A 17,823-nucleotide genomic window follows, 5' to 3' on the forward strand; every position below is an offset into this window, starting at 1 on the left:
AATGATTAATTTAAAAGTGATTCAATTCGTTCCGTTTTCAAGTGATTCATACCTTATTCACTTCATCTGATTTTCAAGATTTGGAATTCCAATTTGCTTATTTTCTTGCTCATCCTGATTGCATATTGGAAGTCATTGGATATTCAAGACTCCAATGTTCTAACTTATCTGGATCAGAAGACATAACTCGCTTGAAATCCTTAATTTAGTGCTTACTAGTGGCACCAACCGATAAAATCAGTTGTAATTCCAAGTGAAGCTTAATATGGAATACCTAATTGAAGAACCTGTAGGGATATTTTTTTTTAGAGTGTCACGTCGACAACGAATGTTTGGTGGAATTGCAATTATAAAATTAAAAATTCTTGTGAAAATTACCGAAGCAAATGCAGAATTAGCTGTGGAAATTCCTGAAACAATTCTGTAAGAGTACAGTGCAATGGATTTATTTTTGACTAATTTTACATGAGATAGCAAAGGCGGCATTTTTGCAATCCATAAGGAATGTTAGATAACTTTTTGATGTTGTTTTTTCAATGCTCTAGCGAATTTCTCAAAAAATAACGAAAAGCTGGTCGTATTGTTTTATTATTATTTCTATTTTTCTAATGATTTTCGTTTAAATATATATAATTTATAATGTTTTCTGATTTTCCGTATGCTTGTCCTCATTATATAAGTTTATTCGCTTTGTTTTGTTATCATACCTATTTTGATAGATGTACCGTTTCTTCCTCTACATCCAGTTCATTCTATTACCGATAGCGAATGCAAGTGAACATATCTGTGATTTAATTCTCTAGTTGCCATTGTTTTGAAAGCTGTTTTACTTTCCGCAATCCCTTCAAAACATGTTCATACCAATCGTAATAATTGGGGAAAAGTATATAAAGATGTTACTCTCAATTCGGAGTGTATATGCTGTTGTGTTTGCTTTGTTCATATGTCGACCTTTAAATGATTTTTATTTATTAAGTAGTGCAATGGTACTATGGTTTTTCTTCGAAAAGTGACTATAGAGGCGAAGGTATGATTTTTTTCTTCGAATTCTGAGTTGCTTTTGCTAAGTTCACACAAATAGAAATAAGGTTTGTATGAATGATTCTGACAGCTGATGTCATCATGAACTTCCCTAACCATTAAGATGATAATCAATGTGAGGTTGGCTATGTACAAAATTACATTACACTTGAATAGCTTACCCAGTTGCTACTGCGGATGATATTTTTTTTCTAGTGAAAACTCTTAAACAATTTATGTACAATACTTTTCTGTCCAGTACCAATGGTCTCACTTTTGTGAAATTTATACAAGCCTAAGGATCTGATTTTCAAGATTTGGTATTCCAATTCGTTTATTTGCTTGCTCATACTGATTGCATATTGGAAGTTAATTTTTCAAAGCTGTAGCTGAAGTGCCTTAGAAGAAGTGATTATTGCATTCCTCTCTTTGTTTCCGCTAAACATTCATACATTTATACAAAACATCAACAAAGTTGTACGGAATTGGTTTCAACGGTTTGATTTTACTTGTTTTGATATGAGACAAAATGTAGATGTGACTCTCAAGTGAGCGTACGGGAAAAGAATATTTTGCTGGAGAAGGATCTTTCGCTAAATACAAACTAAAAGAAGTTTTCAAGAGCTTCTTAAGATAAAGTGTTAAATATGTTTAATATTTTTATATACTTTTTCGTTATCACAGATTACAAATGCGTTTCTCAACATTTTGTTTCGATTTTCCTTTAGATGAAATATAATACAAGGCCGAAAATTAAAACGATCAGTTTGCCTACTTTTGCATTACAAAGCTTGCGATAACAGTGCACTGAAAGGACACTGAGTTAATGAAAAGGGTAGGAAGGAAAATTGCACGTAGCGTCGTTGGAGGAAAAATTGATTCGTACTTAAATGTAGATACTTAGCAAATGTTAACCAGGATTAAAACCAATAAAGGAGACTACCAGCAAAATCGATTTTATACATCAATAGGAAACAACTGTATAAATTTCTGATACACACATTCTTTTGTTGCACATAGCCCAGTTCCAGTATGTATAGGGATAGCAAAGTTCACTTCAAGCTGGTTCGAAAATTTGTCGATTATATTGGTTTACAATGTACACACAATTTGCTCTTCAAACTCGTATACAACTGGTTTAGGTTTCCCTTAGCGTTCGGGTCTTGTCTACTAGGTGGTAGTTGTATCAGCCAGCAACATCAGCAGTAAGTAGTAGTATTTACAGTAAAAGGAATAGTTTCGATTCGTACGTAGTTTCATAGGAGTGAATGAAGGTTGCGCTCAGTTTTGCGAGAGTAGCATAACAGCCATCACCAGCAGCTTGATCGGAGAGAAAAAGAGGGTGGCGTGATGAAACAATTGTTGATGGGAAAAGTGTTGCATCCATCCCATTCCATTGCATTTATGTACTTGGGCATGTCACGTTGCATACGTTGTTCTCCGATGTGATGCTTAGGTTGATTTCGCACGTTGCATTTTGGTTTTTGGCTTGATGAAAGTCACATCCATAGTAGGTTGAATTGATTTCCATTAGGCTCTTGCTTTTCAGAGAGATGTTCCATGATTCCGATGATAATCTAAAATATAAAAATACACCATTAAAAATGGTAATGTAATTCGTTAATTGTGAGGATAAGAAAGGATGTTATGTGGGTTAGAATAACGGATCGGGTAACTGATGAAACATTTCTTGAGAGTTTCTTCTTCCGTAACACATGAATTTCATGTTTTATTACTAGTAAGGGAATCTATGTACCCTTGAGGGAAAACGACTCACGGTGCTGTTTTACGTTATTTGCTAAGTAATTGGGGAGACTATTCGTCAGGGGCTGGTAGATTGGATCCTCAAAAAATAATTTTACGAAACAAACTTCAAGAAAAATGTCTCAATTTTTCTAGAATACTTATTAAAACCCCGAAAAGTAGTTTCGCCCCGGTGGTGCATATTACCCCAGATACTCTTACATGATTCGTTTAGCCCAACAAGTTGACAAGGGTAATCATAAGTGTAATGGATTTGTTTTAGTGTTTAAGCGTGAAATTAGAAAAATTTCTATCTAGTCCTTTTGCACACTATTAAATATCGTAGCTGAGAGCAAATACCCCGAATGACATATTCCTACCGTTTGTGCGGTACCACGAACGATTTTCAATCTTGTTCTTTTGAGATTAAACGTTAGATACGATTTTTACCTCCAGCAAAACAACCTAAATAAAAACAATATTCAAATCCTCAACAAAACCTTATGTTTTATGCATAAAATCAATATCCGGTGTAATAAGTTCACTCAATGCTATGGAGCACGTCAATTCGGTAACATGTGCGATGTGTTGCAGGTTACCCCGTTTGACGGTACTTCATTCTGTCCATCAAAGTGGACACAAAGCATTTGCTGGGCAAAATTTTCACGTCGCCAGATCACTGCTGGCGATTGGTTTACAAGTGAATCTAGCCGAATCAATTTGAAAATCTATTGGTACGAGTGCTTTCAGATGCAAAAGCATGACTTTATGCCTAAGGGGTCCTATCCCATAGCCGAATACCGTTAGGTCGAAAGGGTCATTAGATCGAAAACGGTTGAAACAGTCAACTCTCTTACTCGATACTTTGTATCTCGATATCGAGTTAGACAATTATAGTAAATAGTTATTTATGCAACAAGATGCAAAGTGATGATTTTTTCAGCACGAGTCGTACATTTATCCAACGAGGCTTGACGAGTTTGATAAATACCACGAGTGCTGAAAAAAACGGGTTTTGCAACGAGTTGCATACAACATTTTTTGCAATTACGAAAAAAAAAGTGACAGTTGACTATATCCTATAGCATAAATGTACTTCACGAGAACCTATATGGACGGAAATACATGCGCAGTAACAACCAGTGCTGGGAATGGTAATAGTAGAAGGCTTGAATTTCGCGAAAATCACGTGGCTTTCCCAGTACAGTAGTTCAAAAACGTGAATCTTATCAAGTAGCCTATGTTCGGTGCATGAATTTTCTATATCGTTAGTGTCATTCAAGGCTCTAAATGCGGGAAATGTAGCGGGAAATATAACATTTTTCTAGTCATTTTGGGTTGCCCTTAGCAACGGGTTTTTTGCAATTTTCAAGGCTCTTTGCCTGCAGCAGCGGTAAGCGTGAGTTTCACTGGCTTCGCTGACTGCGATTGGCTTTGTTTGGCTACTGTAGAATGAATTTCAGATTTTTTCCCAACCCTGGTAACAACTCATTATATTTCAATCAGGTAGGCTGTGATACAATTGGATAGCTGTCACAAATTTTTACACTTTCAAGGTTTCATAGCTGATTCAGTGTTCGAAAACAGACCAGATAAGACACCGAATACAATTTTCTATCCAAATTATGCAGCCATGCTGCGTATGTTGAACTGCTTAAGTGCTTACACGAACCGCGTGATGTACCCGTCTTTTTGAGGAAAGTAAATAGTGAAACACTGGGTGATATGAATAAAAAACTTTGAACTTTACTACATGTAGCATCTACTCAAAAACAAAATCCATAAAGTTTACTACACTTTAGGTATGAATAAAAAACTTTTCGAACATGTAGTACTTACTACTTTCGAACATGAGCAGTGACTGAAGCTGCACGTTAAGAAATTTCCATTCAGAGTGCAGAGTGATTTTGCACGTAAGGAACAATCTATTCAGAGTGACACTTAAAATTAATACAATCATGCATACGAAGAAAATGCATGGAATCTAATCGATTACGCGATAATTTGCACAAATCATGAAGGTGCTGTTATTTGACAAGATTTGTAGTGTAATTTTGCGATTAGTCTGGTATTCTCTTTATGTCTGTGATTTTATGATGATGGTACATCAAAGAATTTTCTGGGTGGTTTTCGGCCTTTGCCAACGCCAGTGATTGATGATTTTTTTAAATACTAGCTTAACATCTATGAAGAGATCTTGAGATTACAGCTATTAAATTTGAAACCACATATTGCCAATTCGAGTGACAATTAGAAGTTCGGCAATCAAAACTTCGGCGAAGTTCGGCGTCGGCATTCTAATTTAGTGCTTCGCCGACGCATAAGGAATGCCTTTGTCGGCGTAGCACTTCGGTAGAATGCCGACGCCGAACTTCGGTGAACTTTTGTTGGTGATATTTCATTTGTCTTATGAACTTCGGTCTAAAGTTAATCTGAATGCACAATATTTTCTAGCACCAGTACTGAGATTCTGGTGAAATTGCGATAGAATTTTGATGCTCCCCGTGTGTTTTCTTAACAGCATGTTGAATTCCGGAAGTTCTAAGTGTTTCTGTGATATTCTCGTTATTTTGGTGGGATTTCTGATAGTATCCTTGGAATGTCGAGATTTTTATGGAAATTGTAATGATTCCATTGGTAGTCATTAGAATTCAATGAGGATCTCCCCTAAAACACCAGGGTTCCCTTTGAAATTATTAAAATTCTTATCGATTTCACAAAAAATAAAAAAAATTGCATTGAAATACCAACGGAACTGGAGATCAACGGAATCTTAAAGGATTTTTCAATAATTACAAAGATTGATTTTCAGAATTACAAATATTCACACAATAATTCGCAGGAATCCCACCGCAATCTCATATTCTTACAGAAATACCATCTCAAAGATACCCACAGAATTCCAAGAGATTAATATTCCATCCATTTCCATCCCATTCCCACCCCAATTCTAGAGTTTTTACCAGATTCCTAATATTTCCGCAATATTCCTAGAATGGTATTTAAACTTCCAGAATTATCATAAAAAATCCCACATCCCTATCGGAATCTCAAAGTTCCTACAGGAATTCCGGAATTCAAAAGGTCAGAATTTACACGTAAAATTTAGAATTACATTATAAATATCTGAATTCTTACCGACATCCTAAAATTCCTAAAAAATAACATAATTATCGTAATGCCAGAATTCACTCGGATATTACAAATTGCTACTGCCGGTAATCTTACCGGAATCTCAGAATTGGTGGGGCGAATGTTGTCGTAACCTCAGAATTCCTAAGCAAAACTCAAAATACATTCCGAAATATCAAAACTCATACCGTTTTCCTATGATTGTTACTCAAGAGTAAATTATTCCATTCAATTCCGCAATCTCAAAGCATGTGTAGCAACCTCTGAAGCTAACTACCAGTAGCTTTGTAGTAAATGCTACCTTTATTCATAGCAATGCGTTGTTTGTAGTATGTTCGAAAGGTGTAGAAAGGAAAATGACACAAACTTGTTCCACTCGTGTTCCACATATAGCGTTTACTACCGAGAATGTAGTAAACTCAACTTTACTACATTTTATTCATACGGCTCACTGACTCTACTGCCCCCTTTACATTCGCATGACGAGCCTATTCCCATTCAGAATCCTTGAGTTGGATTCGGATCGTCCAACGGATGTATGAATCAGAAGTCATCTAGAAATCCAGAGCAATTCGTTGAATGGCTTATGGAGACACTCAGATATTTTTTTTTCAATTCCCAAAACAGAACTGAAAATTGCTACTTTTCAGCACTGATTGTTTTGTTTGAAAAAGTTTCCCGTTACTTCGTTCATTCTTTCGATAAAAATTAAGCTGATATGCAACGGAATTGCAAAAAGTTGTTTTTCATGGCTACCTTGATGATCCCTTGGATCGCATTTCCGCTGGTTTTGTGGTCTATAACTCGATACCTCCCTAACTCTATGGTTCCTTTAATATCAAGTAACGGAGAGTTGTATTTCTAATGGGTTTTAAAGCCGACTGGATTTGTAGGCCTAATATCCCACAATATCCGCTGTGAAATATAATCAGAAAAAAGCCTTTGTTTTAAAAAGGAATAACACTGATAACTGAAGTCGAGTCTAGTACACGACACTGACGACGCTACAGCTAAGGTCGAAATACGCGTATCTGTCAAAGGATACAAACTCTAGCGGAATTAAATGGTATACATCCGATTCTCGATTCAGTCGGGACGGGGGATCCTTAACGTGCAAAAAAAGTTTTTAGTACAAAATTTCAAAAACCGTGCAAAAAAGTGACAGTATTTCTCGACGTTTCATTCAAAAATAAGGTTTTTGGCGGAACAAATGTGTGGAAACTTTTTTTGCACAGCCGTGTAAAAAAACCGTACAAAAACAGAATCGGGTGTAGTACTGAATTCGGGGTTTCGTTTATTTTTAGGTATTCCACTAAACGACTCGAAGATGTATTATCACTGATGAGTGTGTTAGCCATTTTAAACAGTAGTTTGTTTTTTACACCTTGAATATTGAAATGTTATTTCGGCCTAACGACCCTTTTCGGGCTAACGGTATTCGGTTAGCTACCAGGCATAAAGTATCATCGTACCTGCCGCAGAACCGGACATTTGCCTTTGGAACGGTATTTTTGGATAAAGTTCCGATTTTTTCGCATGGTGTCTACATGCTGCATTTATAAAAATTGATGAATAATATTCGGGTGAATTAAGGCCGGTGTCCGGGATTCGAAGCGTACCACTGTGCATTAAATGGATGGAGATTCGAGACAAAACTAAAAAAAACTGGAAGATCAAGCCATTTCAGCACCTTTCAGCACGTTTAAAAAAGAATTCCGGAAAACGTGAACTGTCAAAAATACACCGTGAACTACCGTCGTGAACGTTCTCGGAACCAGATAACACATTCATGTAAACATGATCTAGTTCACGTTGTATTCTTGTTTGTTCTCGAGTTCATGACAGCTGTTCACGGATGCTAGAACGGATTTTTTTCAGTGTAGGCAAAAGAAAGTACTTGTTAAAAGAGCTTATAGTTTTCATAAATGACATGTGTCATATGCATAATCAAAAAACTGTCTCAAGCGCCAATTTCATTATTTTTCATGAAAATCCTTGCAAGTTATACTTAAATTACTCAATATGATGTAAGAAGTGTTTTGCAAATATGTCACTTATTACTAGTAGCTTTAAAAGTGACTTATACGCCTTCATGCATAAAAATCGCATTTTTGTTTTATTTTTCATTTTTCAATATAAAATTTGAATAAAATATTGGGAGTTACATATTACGTATATTATTTTAAACATAAACTAGTTCTGGTGTAGTGTCTTATTATGTGGAGACCGCATAGCGTTGCAAAATTTTCTGATTGTTTATTACAACAACCCATTTTCAGACTTGTACTGGTTGAAGTGGTGAACTAGATGAAGTGTACCTACAAATAGTCAAAAATCCCGAAAGCTTGCAGGAAGTTGCAGCTGTATCTTTCAGACCTTTCAGAAGACACTAAGCAACAAGTCTGTGCATGATTGAGGGTGGAACTGTTTTTGAATCGATAATCAAATTTGCATGTTAGTATTTCATAGAACCGTTCAATACCAGGACTTTGGGCAACAATTTGTCGTTTCGAATGTGTTGCTCATATATGCCCTCTGTTAGTTTTCAACTTCTATTAATTTCTCTCATCGCTCGCTTGCGATTCTATCCATCATATTCTTTCATTGCTCGCTTCCACATTGAGTAGTATCGTGTTAACCGAAAAAAGCCAATAAAATGCTCATTATGATAAAGTCAAGCGGTGATTAAACTTTGGAACTAACTTCTCAATGTTACTTGAAAAGAATCTAGTTGATAAAATTCAGTAATGTAGCTACTACGACAACTGTCAGTTTTGACGCTAGATGTAAAAGTGTTAATGTTTTGCATAGCTTACCAATACTTGTTTCCATAGCAGAATAACTTGAAATTTGTTTTTTTGTCTATGCAACAACGTACTAGGCAATTTGAATCAACACGGTATCGGCTCCATGACATTACCCCGTACGCCATTACCCCGAACGCCACTACCCCGAATGCCATTACCCCGAATAGTAAGAGAAACAATGTAGTATCTTGTTTTGCGTGCAAAAATGATAACTATACTGTTATAGAGGATTGACCATTCATGTAATCAACGGTGTGTAAAATTCGTCGGTAAAATGTTATCATATATTTTCCCTTCTTTCATATGTCAGCTATTCTTTCTAAGTATCTTGTTGGCAACTATCTTCTTCTTTTTCTTTCTGGGACAGTGCCTGTTTCTCAGTTCAGTGGGCACTTCTACAGTTCAAGGGATCGTTAACAAATTTCATGACGCTAAAAATTGCAATTTTTATTCCTATCCACCCCCTCTAAAAAATTTGTATGAGTTGTAACATTTCGATGACAGCCACCACAACCCCCTTCAGCATTATGATTTTTGTTTTTGAATTGGCTGTCAACAAAACAAGCCTTTCATTGACTGAGGGCTTTCCTTGTCAATTTACCATTTTTGTACATGTGCCTCTAAGCCCAGGGATGTCAAAGAACTTTTCAATGCAACAAGATTGGAGGAATTCGAACAAATACCCGCAATATGGTCTTGCTGAACAGCTGCGTGCTCGCCGGTATTTGGACTTCATGGTGGTGTTAATATTTCAATTTTAATTTTTACAAAGATTTTCAATTCTCATGAATACAGGTTGTGAGATAGCATCACGATGTTACAGTGATTATTCACGTCATAGCTGCAAGCATTTCACCAGATATTTGCCCTTCTTTCTTAAATAGACTGTTCTTCTAAGTTTTCGTTGGATAAGCTAGGCACTAATATATCCATATGGAACAGCTATTTTTGTTTTAAAGCAGGATATCCTCAAGGCATTAATTGAAGATAATCCTGCTAATTATAATCAGAAATTTCCCCTTCTTTAAAACAGTCAGGTATCTTATGGAACTGCTCACTACTTTTCTGCCTTCATCATTTATATTCATTGTATTGTATCAAACACAACTTTTTGTGGTTACCTTATTGAAATTCAGCTGAATGATACCATAAACTTACGAAAGTATTTACTGTAACGGTGATCAGAGGACGCGGGTTTTCTAACAAGTGTAATAGCGTTTTTGCAATTTCTCATCGTAATAGGCTGTTTTTCATCACGCCAATCTGTCATGATATGGCCTACTTTCCTGCACGGAAGTATGCAGTGCGGGAATAATCATTACGCAACTGAAACCAGTGCTGTAATGATTCATTACGCAACGCTTTCTGATTACGCAACTGTTATGAGTTGCGTAATGAATCATAACACAACAATTTTTCAGAAATTGTAAAATAATGGTGAATGCATTCCGATATAATTTCTGATACCCTCAAGTGATCTACGAAATTGCAAAAAATGTTGTACGTAACTCGTTGCAGAACTCGATTTTTACAGCACTCATCGTAATTATCCTACTCGGCAAGCCTCGTAAATTTACGACTCGTGCTATAAAAATCATCATTTTGCAACTTGTTCCGTAAACTACTATTCCAATTTTTCATTAACAGTGAAAAATCTTTTCTGTTTTAATTTAGATTACTTAGAACGAATAAGTAGGGTTTCATTGCTAGTAATGGACCCCTTAGTAGCTGAAATTCATTCTAGACGCTTTACCGCAATGATATCTCAGACGCATATACGTTTTGTGGAGTCTAACAACAAATTCAATGTCTTTACTTCATAGTACGTCTATGAAAAATACAAAATCATTCGATTTTTCCAGCGAAATATGCATTTGAAAAACTGTTGTCCGAATGCCTATTATGGACCCTCCCGGGGTCCATAATAGGATTGTTTACAAATTTGACGTTGCGTATTATGGACCCTCCATTTGATTCCCATGTAATCCGGCTCGCTGCCGACGAGCCTATTATGGACCCACCTGGAAATGCGTATTATGGACCCTCTTGTGTGGTTTCATTTACAAAACTGTTCAAATATCTGTATTTATGCATCTCAAACCAAATATTTTGCCTGAAACTGCTGACTAACAATGTAATCGAAGTTCCCCCGGTGGATTTTCATAGGAATAAAGTCGCTTTGAGTGTTAATTTTATGTTTTTCTGTAGGGGGTCCATAATACGCACAGGGTCCATAACCGGCATCGACTCCCTACGCAAAATCTTCCCTGGCAACGAGTTTTTAGCAGTAACTCGATTCGGCTCATCCGATCCCCAGTGTGAACTCTCTAAACTTGTGTGCATCAGCAGCTGACAAAAAGCATCCATAAATCCTTTCCCCTAGAAGCTTACCCCGTTTGGCATAATTTAGACGTCGGTAGCACTCCTTACATAAATCAACCGCAGCCTAAAGTGCAGATCAGTTTATTACAGAACAACGACCAGTCACCCTCTAGTGTTGGTGTTCAAATAAAATTTGGCACGCGATGCCTTCAACTTCAATGCTCTCGTTTAAAACCATGCTGCAAAGAGGGAGAGTAATCTTCATCCTCGACTTTATTATTTCTAACGATTTGCAACCTCACACGAACATAAACAACCAGCACCATTAGAGAGCATCACACCCCTTTATTGAAAACAAAGCCATTAACTGTAAAATTCGTAGCATTATATATTTTTTTTTATAATTTGGGTTAAATTAAATGTATTTCAATTTCAATCCATCATGCAAATTATGCCAACGTAAAAATGAATATGAAATGTCGCTTAACATTTCGTCCCCGTTAAATCACTTTTTTCTATTTAAGGCAACGGATTAAATTCGGAAATCTTCATAAAACTTGGCCATGATACAAATATCTTCTTCTTTTTCTTTGCATTAACGTCCCCACTGGGACAGTACCGGCTACTCAACGTAGTGTTCTAAGAGCACTTCCACAGTTATTAACTGAGAGCTTTCATTGCCAAAGTTGCCATTTTCGCATTCGTATATCGTGTGGCAGCTACGATGATACTCTATGCCCAAGCAAATCAAGGAAATTTCCATTAAGAAAAAATCCTGGACCGACCGGGAATCGAACCCAGAGACCTTCAGCATGGCTTTGCTTTATTGCCGCGAACTCTAACCACTCGGCTAAGGAAGGCCCCGATGATACAAATATATTCGAATTAATATTCTTACTCAGGGATTGAAAACGGTGAAATTGTAAATATCACTCACTTCTCGCTTACTTCAACAACCATGATCGGAAGGGTTCCCGCTCTAGCTAGTAACAACTTCTCCACTGATATAGATATGATATTAATGTTGCTTACTTTGACCGTGCTTCGCTATCAAATGATACCGAACTCTGCAATACCTGGTCTTGTATTGGCGTTCTGTAAAAATTCGATATAATGACTAGGTGTTAATAGAAACTTATCCTGAGGAGTACTGCTTGTGGCTTTGAATTTTCCATGAATCAACGCTGGATAGCTTAGAACTTAAGGGATAATTATTCTTTGCTGGAACTACACCCAGCCACGCATATTTTCGAGTGACTAACCGGTTTTAGTCATTCATTGAATAATGTGCCGAACTTCAACTTTGATCTTCACTCGCCGTGGTGATATTTTCCCTGATTTATGGATGCCTGGGAAAAAATTTCTCGATCGCGCGCATATTAAATGCCACTCCCAAAAAAAAAAAGCCGCTCAGTCTACGCTGACCGTACTCTCTAAGACAGACCGTCTGGTTCGAATGGTCCGCGTGGGTTTTATTTATTAACTTAAAGAATAAAGTCAAAAAACTGTCCCTAAACCAATGCTCTTTTGTTTCAGCCACAACTTGGGCAACGCAAGGCATTTTCCTCAGCCTCCGCTCGGCACGACAACGTTAAGAATTCTACACTATCGACCAGCCTGCGTGGCATCACCGCCGTTTAATGAGACAGTATCATTGGGGACAGATCACTCCATTCGTGCAATCGTAGAATATTTAAAACTGATCTCTCTTGGCTCAAGCTAGCTAAGTTATACACATGCTCATATCAGTTCATTCATAAACATTCGGCCTTATGATTGTCCAAGGAAGAAAGGCCACTCGGTGAGGAGAGCAGGTCGTCTTCATTCGGGTGTGGTGAACGATCATCGTCTATCTTAATCAGACGCAAGGACGGATGCGAGGATAAAACAACGTAAGAAAGAACAAAAAAAAAGAGTCACATTTATTCCGTGGGCCTTTTGACGGAAACCACCAAAGCCGCCAAGATTAATGCACGGTGATCGAGCAATATCATAAATCTCGGACGGTTTCCGAAGCCTTTTTTCGCTTCTTCACAACTGCGTGTGTTGGGTCTCTGCGTCTTTTATGGTTTCGAAAATGGAAATAGACACTGGGGTATTTCGATCAAAGCGTGGGTCAACAGTGCGCTAATTGGATTCCTAAGGAGAAGCTAATAATGTGTGATCAGATATTCTATCATAGTGTTTCCCAACTGTCGTTTTTCAAAATTCAGGGTTTAGGGAGATCCGGTCTTGAAAGTGAGTCAGATACCACTTGTCCGTAGATTTCATTAGATATAACGTGCTACACCCATGATTCAGATATCAAAAGAAATGAATGATAAATAAAACCTCAAGAACAGCAGGGAACAAGTGTTTGTATGGTGGCACGCTCCAAAAATCAACAAATATAAATTAACATCGAATATGGCATTGACTTTGCAGTCCCCTCGGTACTATGACGACGCGACACGATGCAAATTCAACACCTACTTGGATGGTGAATCCTGAATGCTTGCTAGAGACAAGCTCAGATTCATTTCTGCTGGCTGTGTTGATAGGTAGGACCGTACAAACAACAAGTAACGAAGGTTACATTAAATTCGGATGGCGCACGTGATTCATTGATGTAGGATACGGCGATGACTTTCAAAGACCCGCACGCACAAACACATAGGATGATGCTAATCCCGGGCGAAAAGTTTCAAACATTAATTTTGTCACGTGGATGAGCGATGGCCTTATCTAAACATTTATATAAGGAGAGAACTGAAAGCAGTCTGGGCCATGGGTCGATTCACTCAGGGGGATAAGAGGAATGACTGCGTTCTTGCCTTCAGATACCGGGACGGCTGTAGCATCATTTATCAAATTCGCATCGCGCTACTGTGACTGCGTGGAGGTGACAAGTGCGTAGACTTGCCAGCAATAAATAGTGGGAGGTTGGAAGGAAAAACGAGTGGACGTGGACTGAACTTTGACACATCTAGAGTAGCTAGACCGAAAACCAAAATTACCTTTTAACGCTTTTGCTCTGATCCGAAGTAGCAGAAAATATGTGCCTCCACAGTGAATGTCTGTATGCTTATTCAGAGACTGGAAAACCTAAAAGCTCGTGTTTTGTATGTGGCGAGGAATCATGCGACCGACAAGGATGCCGAACGGTGGTATTCTCGCTAAATCTCATCAGCTCTTCCTCTAATCTTCTGAATGATGCGTACGCTGTTGCCTCTGCTGCTCAAACTGGAGAAACGAAACCGTTGCCAACTTGTGGTGAGCTAAAATGGACGAAAATTGATTGTTCATAAATTATTCATTCCAACGCGCCGCCGTCATAGTCGTCGCCACGATTTTCGGCAAGCGGAATAGGAAACCACTTACTTTTTGTAGAACGGCTTGAAACCATCTTGCTGATGTAGCATTTGCTGGGAATAATCCTGCTGGGATTTTTGCGGTGAATTTGATTGCATGCGATAATAGCTGTTTTGCTGTCCTTGCTGATTGTTAGCTTGTCCCATCGATTCCGGTGACGATGCGTAACCGTTCGATTGATTAAGGTTGTTGTTGTTTGGAGTGAGGTTGTTGTTGTTATTACCAGCACCGTTATTAACCGCAGCATTATAGCAGGTACCTGTCGTAGGGGTTGTTGAGACCGTAAGAAGATTCCCCGCCACGCTGGGTAGTTTCATATTCGGCGGTGTTTGAGGGGGGGTGTCGGTCTGGACCTCTGGAAACCCCATCGACTGGGTATTGTTGCTGTTCATAGGTTGTTGGGGTTGCTGCTGCTGGTGCATCCCTTGCTGTGGGAGCTGTTGTTGCAAAGTGGGAGTTGTAGCATCCGTCACTGGACCCGTACTCGTATTGCTGTTGGTATTGTTGTTGGTGTTGTTGCTGCTGTTGTTGTTGTGGGTAGTATTGTAATGTTGAGCTCCTGTTAGAAACCCCCCATAGCGGGAATAAGGGGTATTCCCGAAATTGTTCATCATACCACTGCCCATAGTCCCCATACCTTGGTTGTGAGGTGTATTTGCCATATTCATACTCATAGGGGAACTTTCGCCGCCCATCATCATCCCACTGCCCGTATGCTGTTGGTGCTGTTGCTGATGCTGCTGTTGGAGGTGCTGTTGCTGCTGCTGCTGCTGCAGATGGTGTTGCTGTTGATGGTGCTGTTGCTGTTGTTGGTGGTGCTGCCCTGGGTGATAGCCGCCGGTCATCCAAGAGCTGTGTAGTGCCTGTGGTGGTGGGGTTTTGCAAGCGGCTGTGTCTGCCAGACTCCAAATTTTCGGCTTTGAGGCTGGAATCGGCACTCCACAGTCGCTGCCCGTTTGGTTTTTTGGATGGTCCATTTCTGATTTGAGCCCTGCATGGTGGTGGTGTCCCCCGAGCATCGAATGGTGGTAGTACGGATGGTGCTGCCCCAGATGTCCCGGATGCCCTAATAAGTTTTCCGGCTTCCGTTCGTCATCGGTGAGATCATCATCGTCGTCATCCTTGTCGTGCTCGGCTTTCACATGGTGATGCATATCTAGAAAGAGAATACTGACATTAATCGTTATGTTGGGTGATAATGCATATCAAAAAACACTACTATTGAGGTTAAAAATTAGGTATCTGCTCACAAAAGTAAATAATGGGGGTCATAACTATCAAGAGAAGAAGTTTTAATTTGACCATCGTGCTTCATCTCTTGGCAGCGTGCTATATCTTAAAATTTCTTAACGGTGATACACAAAGCAGTAGGTTAATGGACTGATAATCTGTCTTCCAATTACGTTCCACATTGATGATGATAGGTTCACAGATATTGTGAGATTTCCTATATCCCGAATTACTACAACTTGGTTATTTATGTTAAGAGTCATACATGCATTACATCGTCCTATAAGAGGGACTAACAAAACACTACGATACCACAAGGGAAGGGTGTGAATCAAATTGATCACAAGTATGCTCGAGTTCAATTATTTGCCCAGACAAAGCCCAACATAATAAAAAAAAAGCAAGTCGAAAACATATCGTATTTTTAGTATTGAGTTTAGATCATAATTTGATATCTCTTTATCATTATTATATTTGACATCATACTTCATTTTCATATTGCTATCATTTTAAATATTTATTAATTTAAAGTTTTATCTGGACATATTTTTTTCTGCGCTACATCTACACTCCCGTGCATAAGTTTGGGTTCACCCCCTAAAAACATGCAAAAGTGTTCTGTCAATATCTCTGTGATTACACGTCCAATTGGAACTCTCTAAGTCGCATTCGAAAGGCAAAGAGTTATTCTTACTTCGTATGTATTTTTCCAAAAACATTTTTTGAACTTTATATACTAAATTTTTACTTAAAGTTGTGACATTTTTCAAAAAACACACTGAAAAAACATATTCAATTTCCTCAGCATTGGGTCGACCAAAATTTTAAATCAAAGTGCCATTAGAATCGTAATCTTATATTCTTTGAAGAGACCCCACGAAATTTTGGCGGAAAAATCTGAAAAGTATTCAAAATCAATTAAATAGTCAGTCAAGTCATCGTGCAAAAGTTTGGGTTCACCCCTCAGTATGGTGTATCGTGCAAAAGTTTGGGTTCACCTGAACTTACTTAAATCTGTGAAATCTCAAACCAATCATGTACGCGCTATTATTTGCGCTCAAAAAAGCTTTAAACTATTAAAATCGGTTGAAAAATGGCAGAGATATTGACAAAAACTGATGTGCGTGCGGCTCAGGTGAACCCAAACTTTTGCACGATTTGCGTCATACTGAGGGGTGAACCCAAACTTTTGCACGATGACTTGACTGACTGTTTCATTGATTTTGAATACTTTCCAGATTTTTCCGCCAAAATTTCGAGGGGTCTCTTCAAAGAATATAAGATTACGATTCTAATGACACTTTGATTTAAAATTTTGGTCGACCCAATGCTGAGGAAATTGAATATGATTTTTCAGTGTGTTTTTTGAAAAATTTCACATCTTTAAGTGAAAATTTAGCATACAAAATTCAAAAAATGGTTTTTGAAAAAATACATACGAAGTAAGAATAACTCTTTGCCTTTCGAATGCGGCTTAAAGAGTTTCAATTGGACGTGTTATCACAGAGATATGGACAGAACACTTTTGTATGTTTTTTAGGGGGTGAACCCAAACTTTTGCACGGGAGTGTATGCAAGCTATGATGTGCATTTACCTTCCAACAGACTCGTTTCGATATCAAACAAAAAAATATGAATATCTCCGAGAGTTCTCGATTTGCTCTCAATGATAACAGTTTTTATTTGCTTTCACTGACAGCAAAAATAGTTTTCAATTTGATTTAATATCTGCTCCCAGTGTTAATATTTTAACCGTTAAAACGACCGAAATAACAAAAAACTGAGATATCAAATTCCGCAACATCACAGCATCAAAATAAGTTTTCAATATGCTCTCAAGCTTTGATCGGGTGTTCGTGAATGTTATTGTCGGATCAGCTGTACTCGCACATACTTCAAGTGTATTTTTTGATAATCTTTATACAGGTCGGACTCGATTATCCGGAGACTCGATTATCCGGGGACTCGATTATCCGAAATTTGTGTTTTGATGTTCTTGTTTTTCGATTTTTATGCATAAATCTGAGATAATTTGGTACCGCCGTGCGGGGTGACATTGGGCCTAGGGGGTGACTTTGACCGCCTCTTTCGATGCATATCATGGCTAGTAGGAACGTCGTAAAACTAATCTTAGACCATCTATTGGCTATTTATAATGTATTCTTGAAGCTTGACACATTGTTTTCATTATTCTGCCATTAGCTTGCTGTAAAAATGT

The 17,823-nt window shown here is 38.0% G+C and overlaps 1 protein-coding gene across 2 annotated transcripts in view; it reads right to left on the bottom strand.

Moving 5' to 3' along the window:
• Positions 1–708: 708 nt before the first annotated feature.
• Positions 709–17,823, bottom strand: part of LOC5569243 (homeobox protein araucan) — a 161,123-nt gene continuing 144,008 nt past the window's right edge. Inside the window, exons 5-7 of one of the 2 annotated variants that reach the window (XR_002500338.1) lie at positions 14,385–15,531; positions 14,021–14,281; positions 709–2,597 (exon numbers count right to left, since the gene is read on the bottom strand). Coding sequence is in view for 1 of the 2 variants with exons in the window: in XM_021844136.1 (XP_021699828.1) it covers positions 14,242–14,281; positions 14,385–15,531 (1,187 nt within the window). In the remaining variant the exon portion in view is untranslated. Of the gene's footprint in view, positions 2,598–14,014; positions 14,282–14,384; positions 15,532–17,823 lie in introns of those variants that run through there. The other variant, XM_021844136.1, reaches the window with a different exon arrangement.

This window comes from Aedes aegypti, chromosome 2 (genome assembly GCF_002204515.2).
Source record: "Aedes aegypti strain LVP_AGWG chromosome 2, AaegL5.0 Primary Assembly, whole genome shotgun sequence".
Lineage (NCBI taxonomy): Eukaryota > Metazoa > Arthropoda > Insecta > Diptera > Culicidae > Aedes > Aedes aegypti.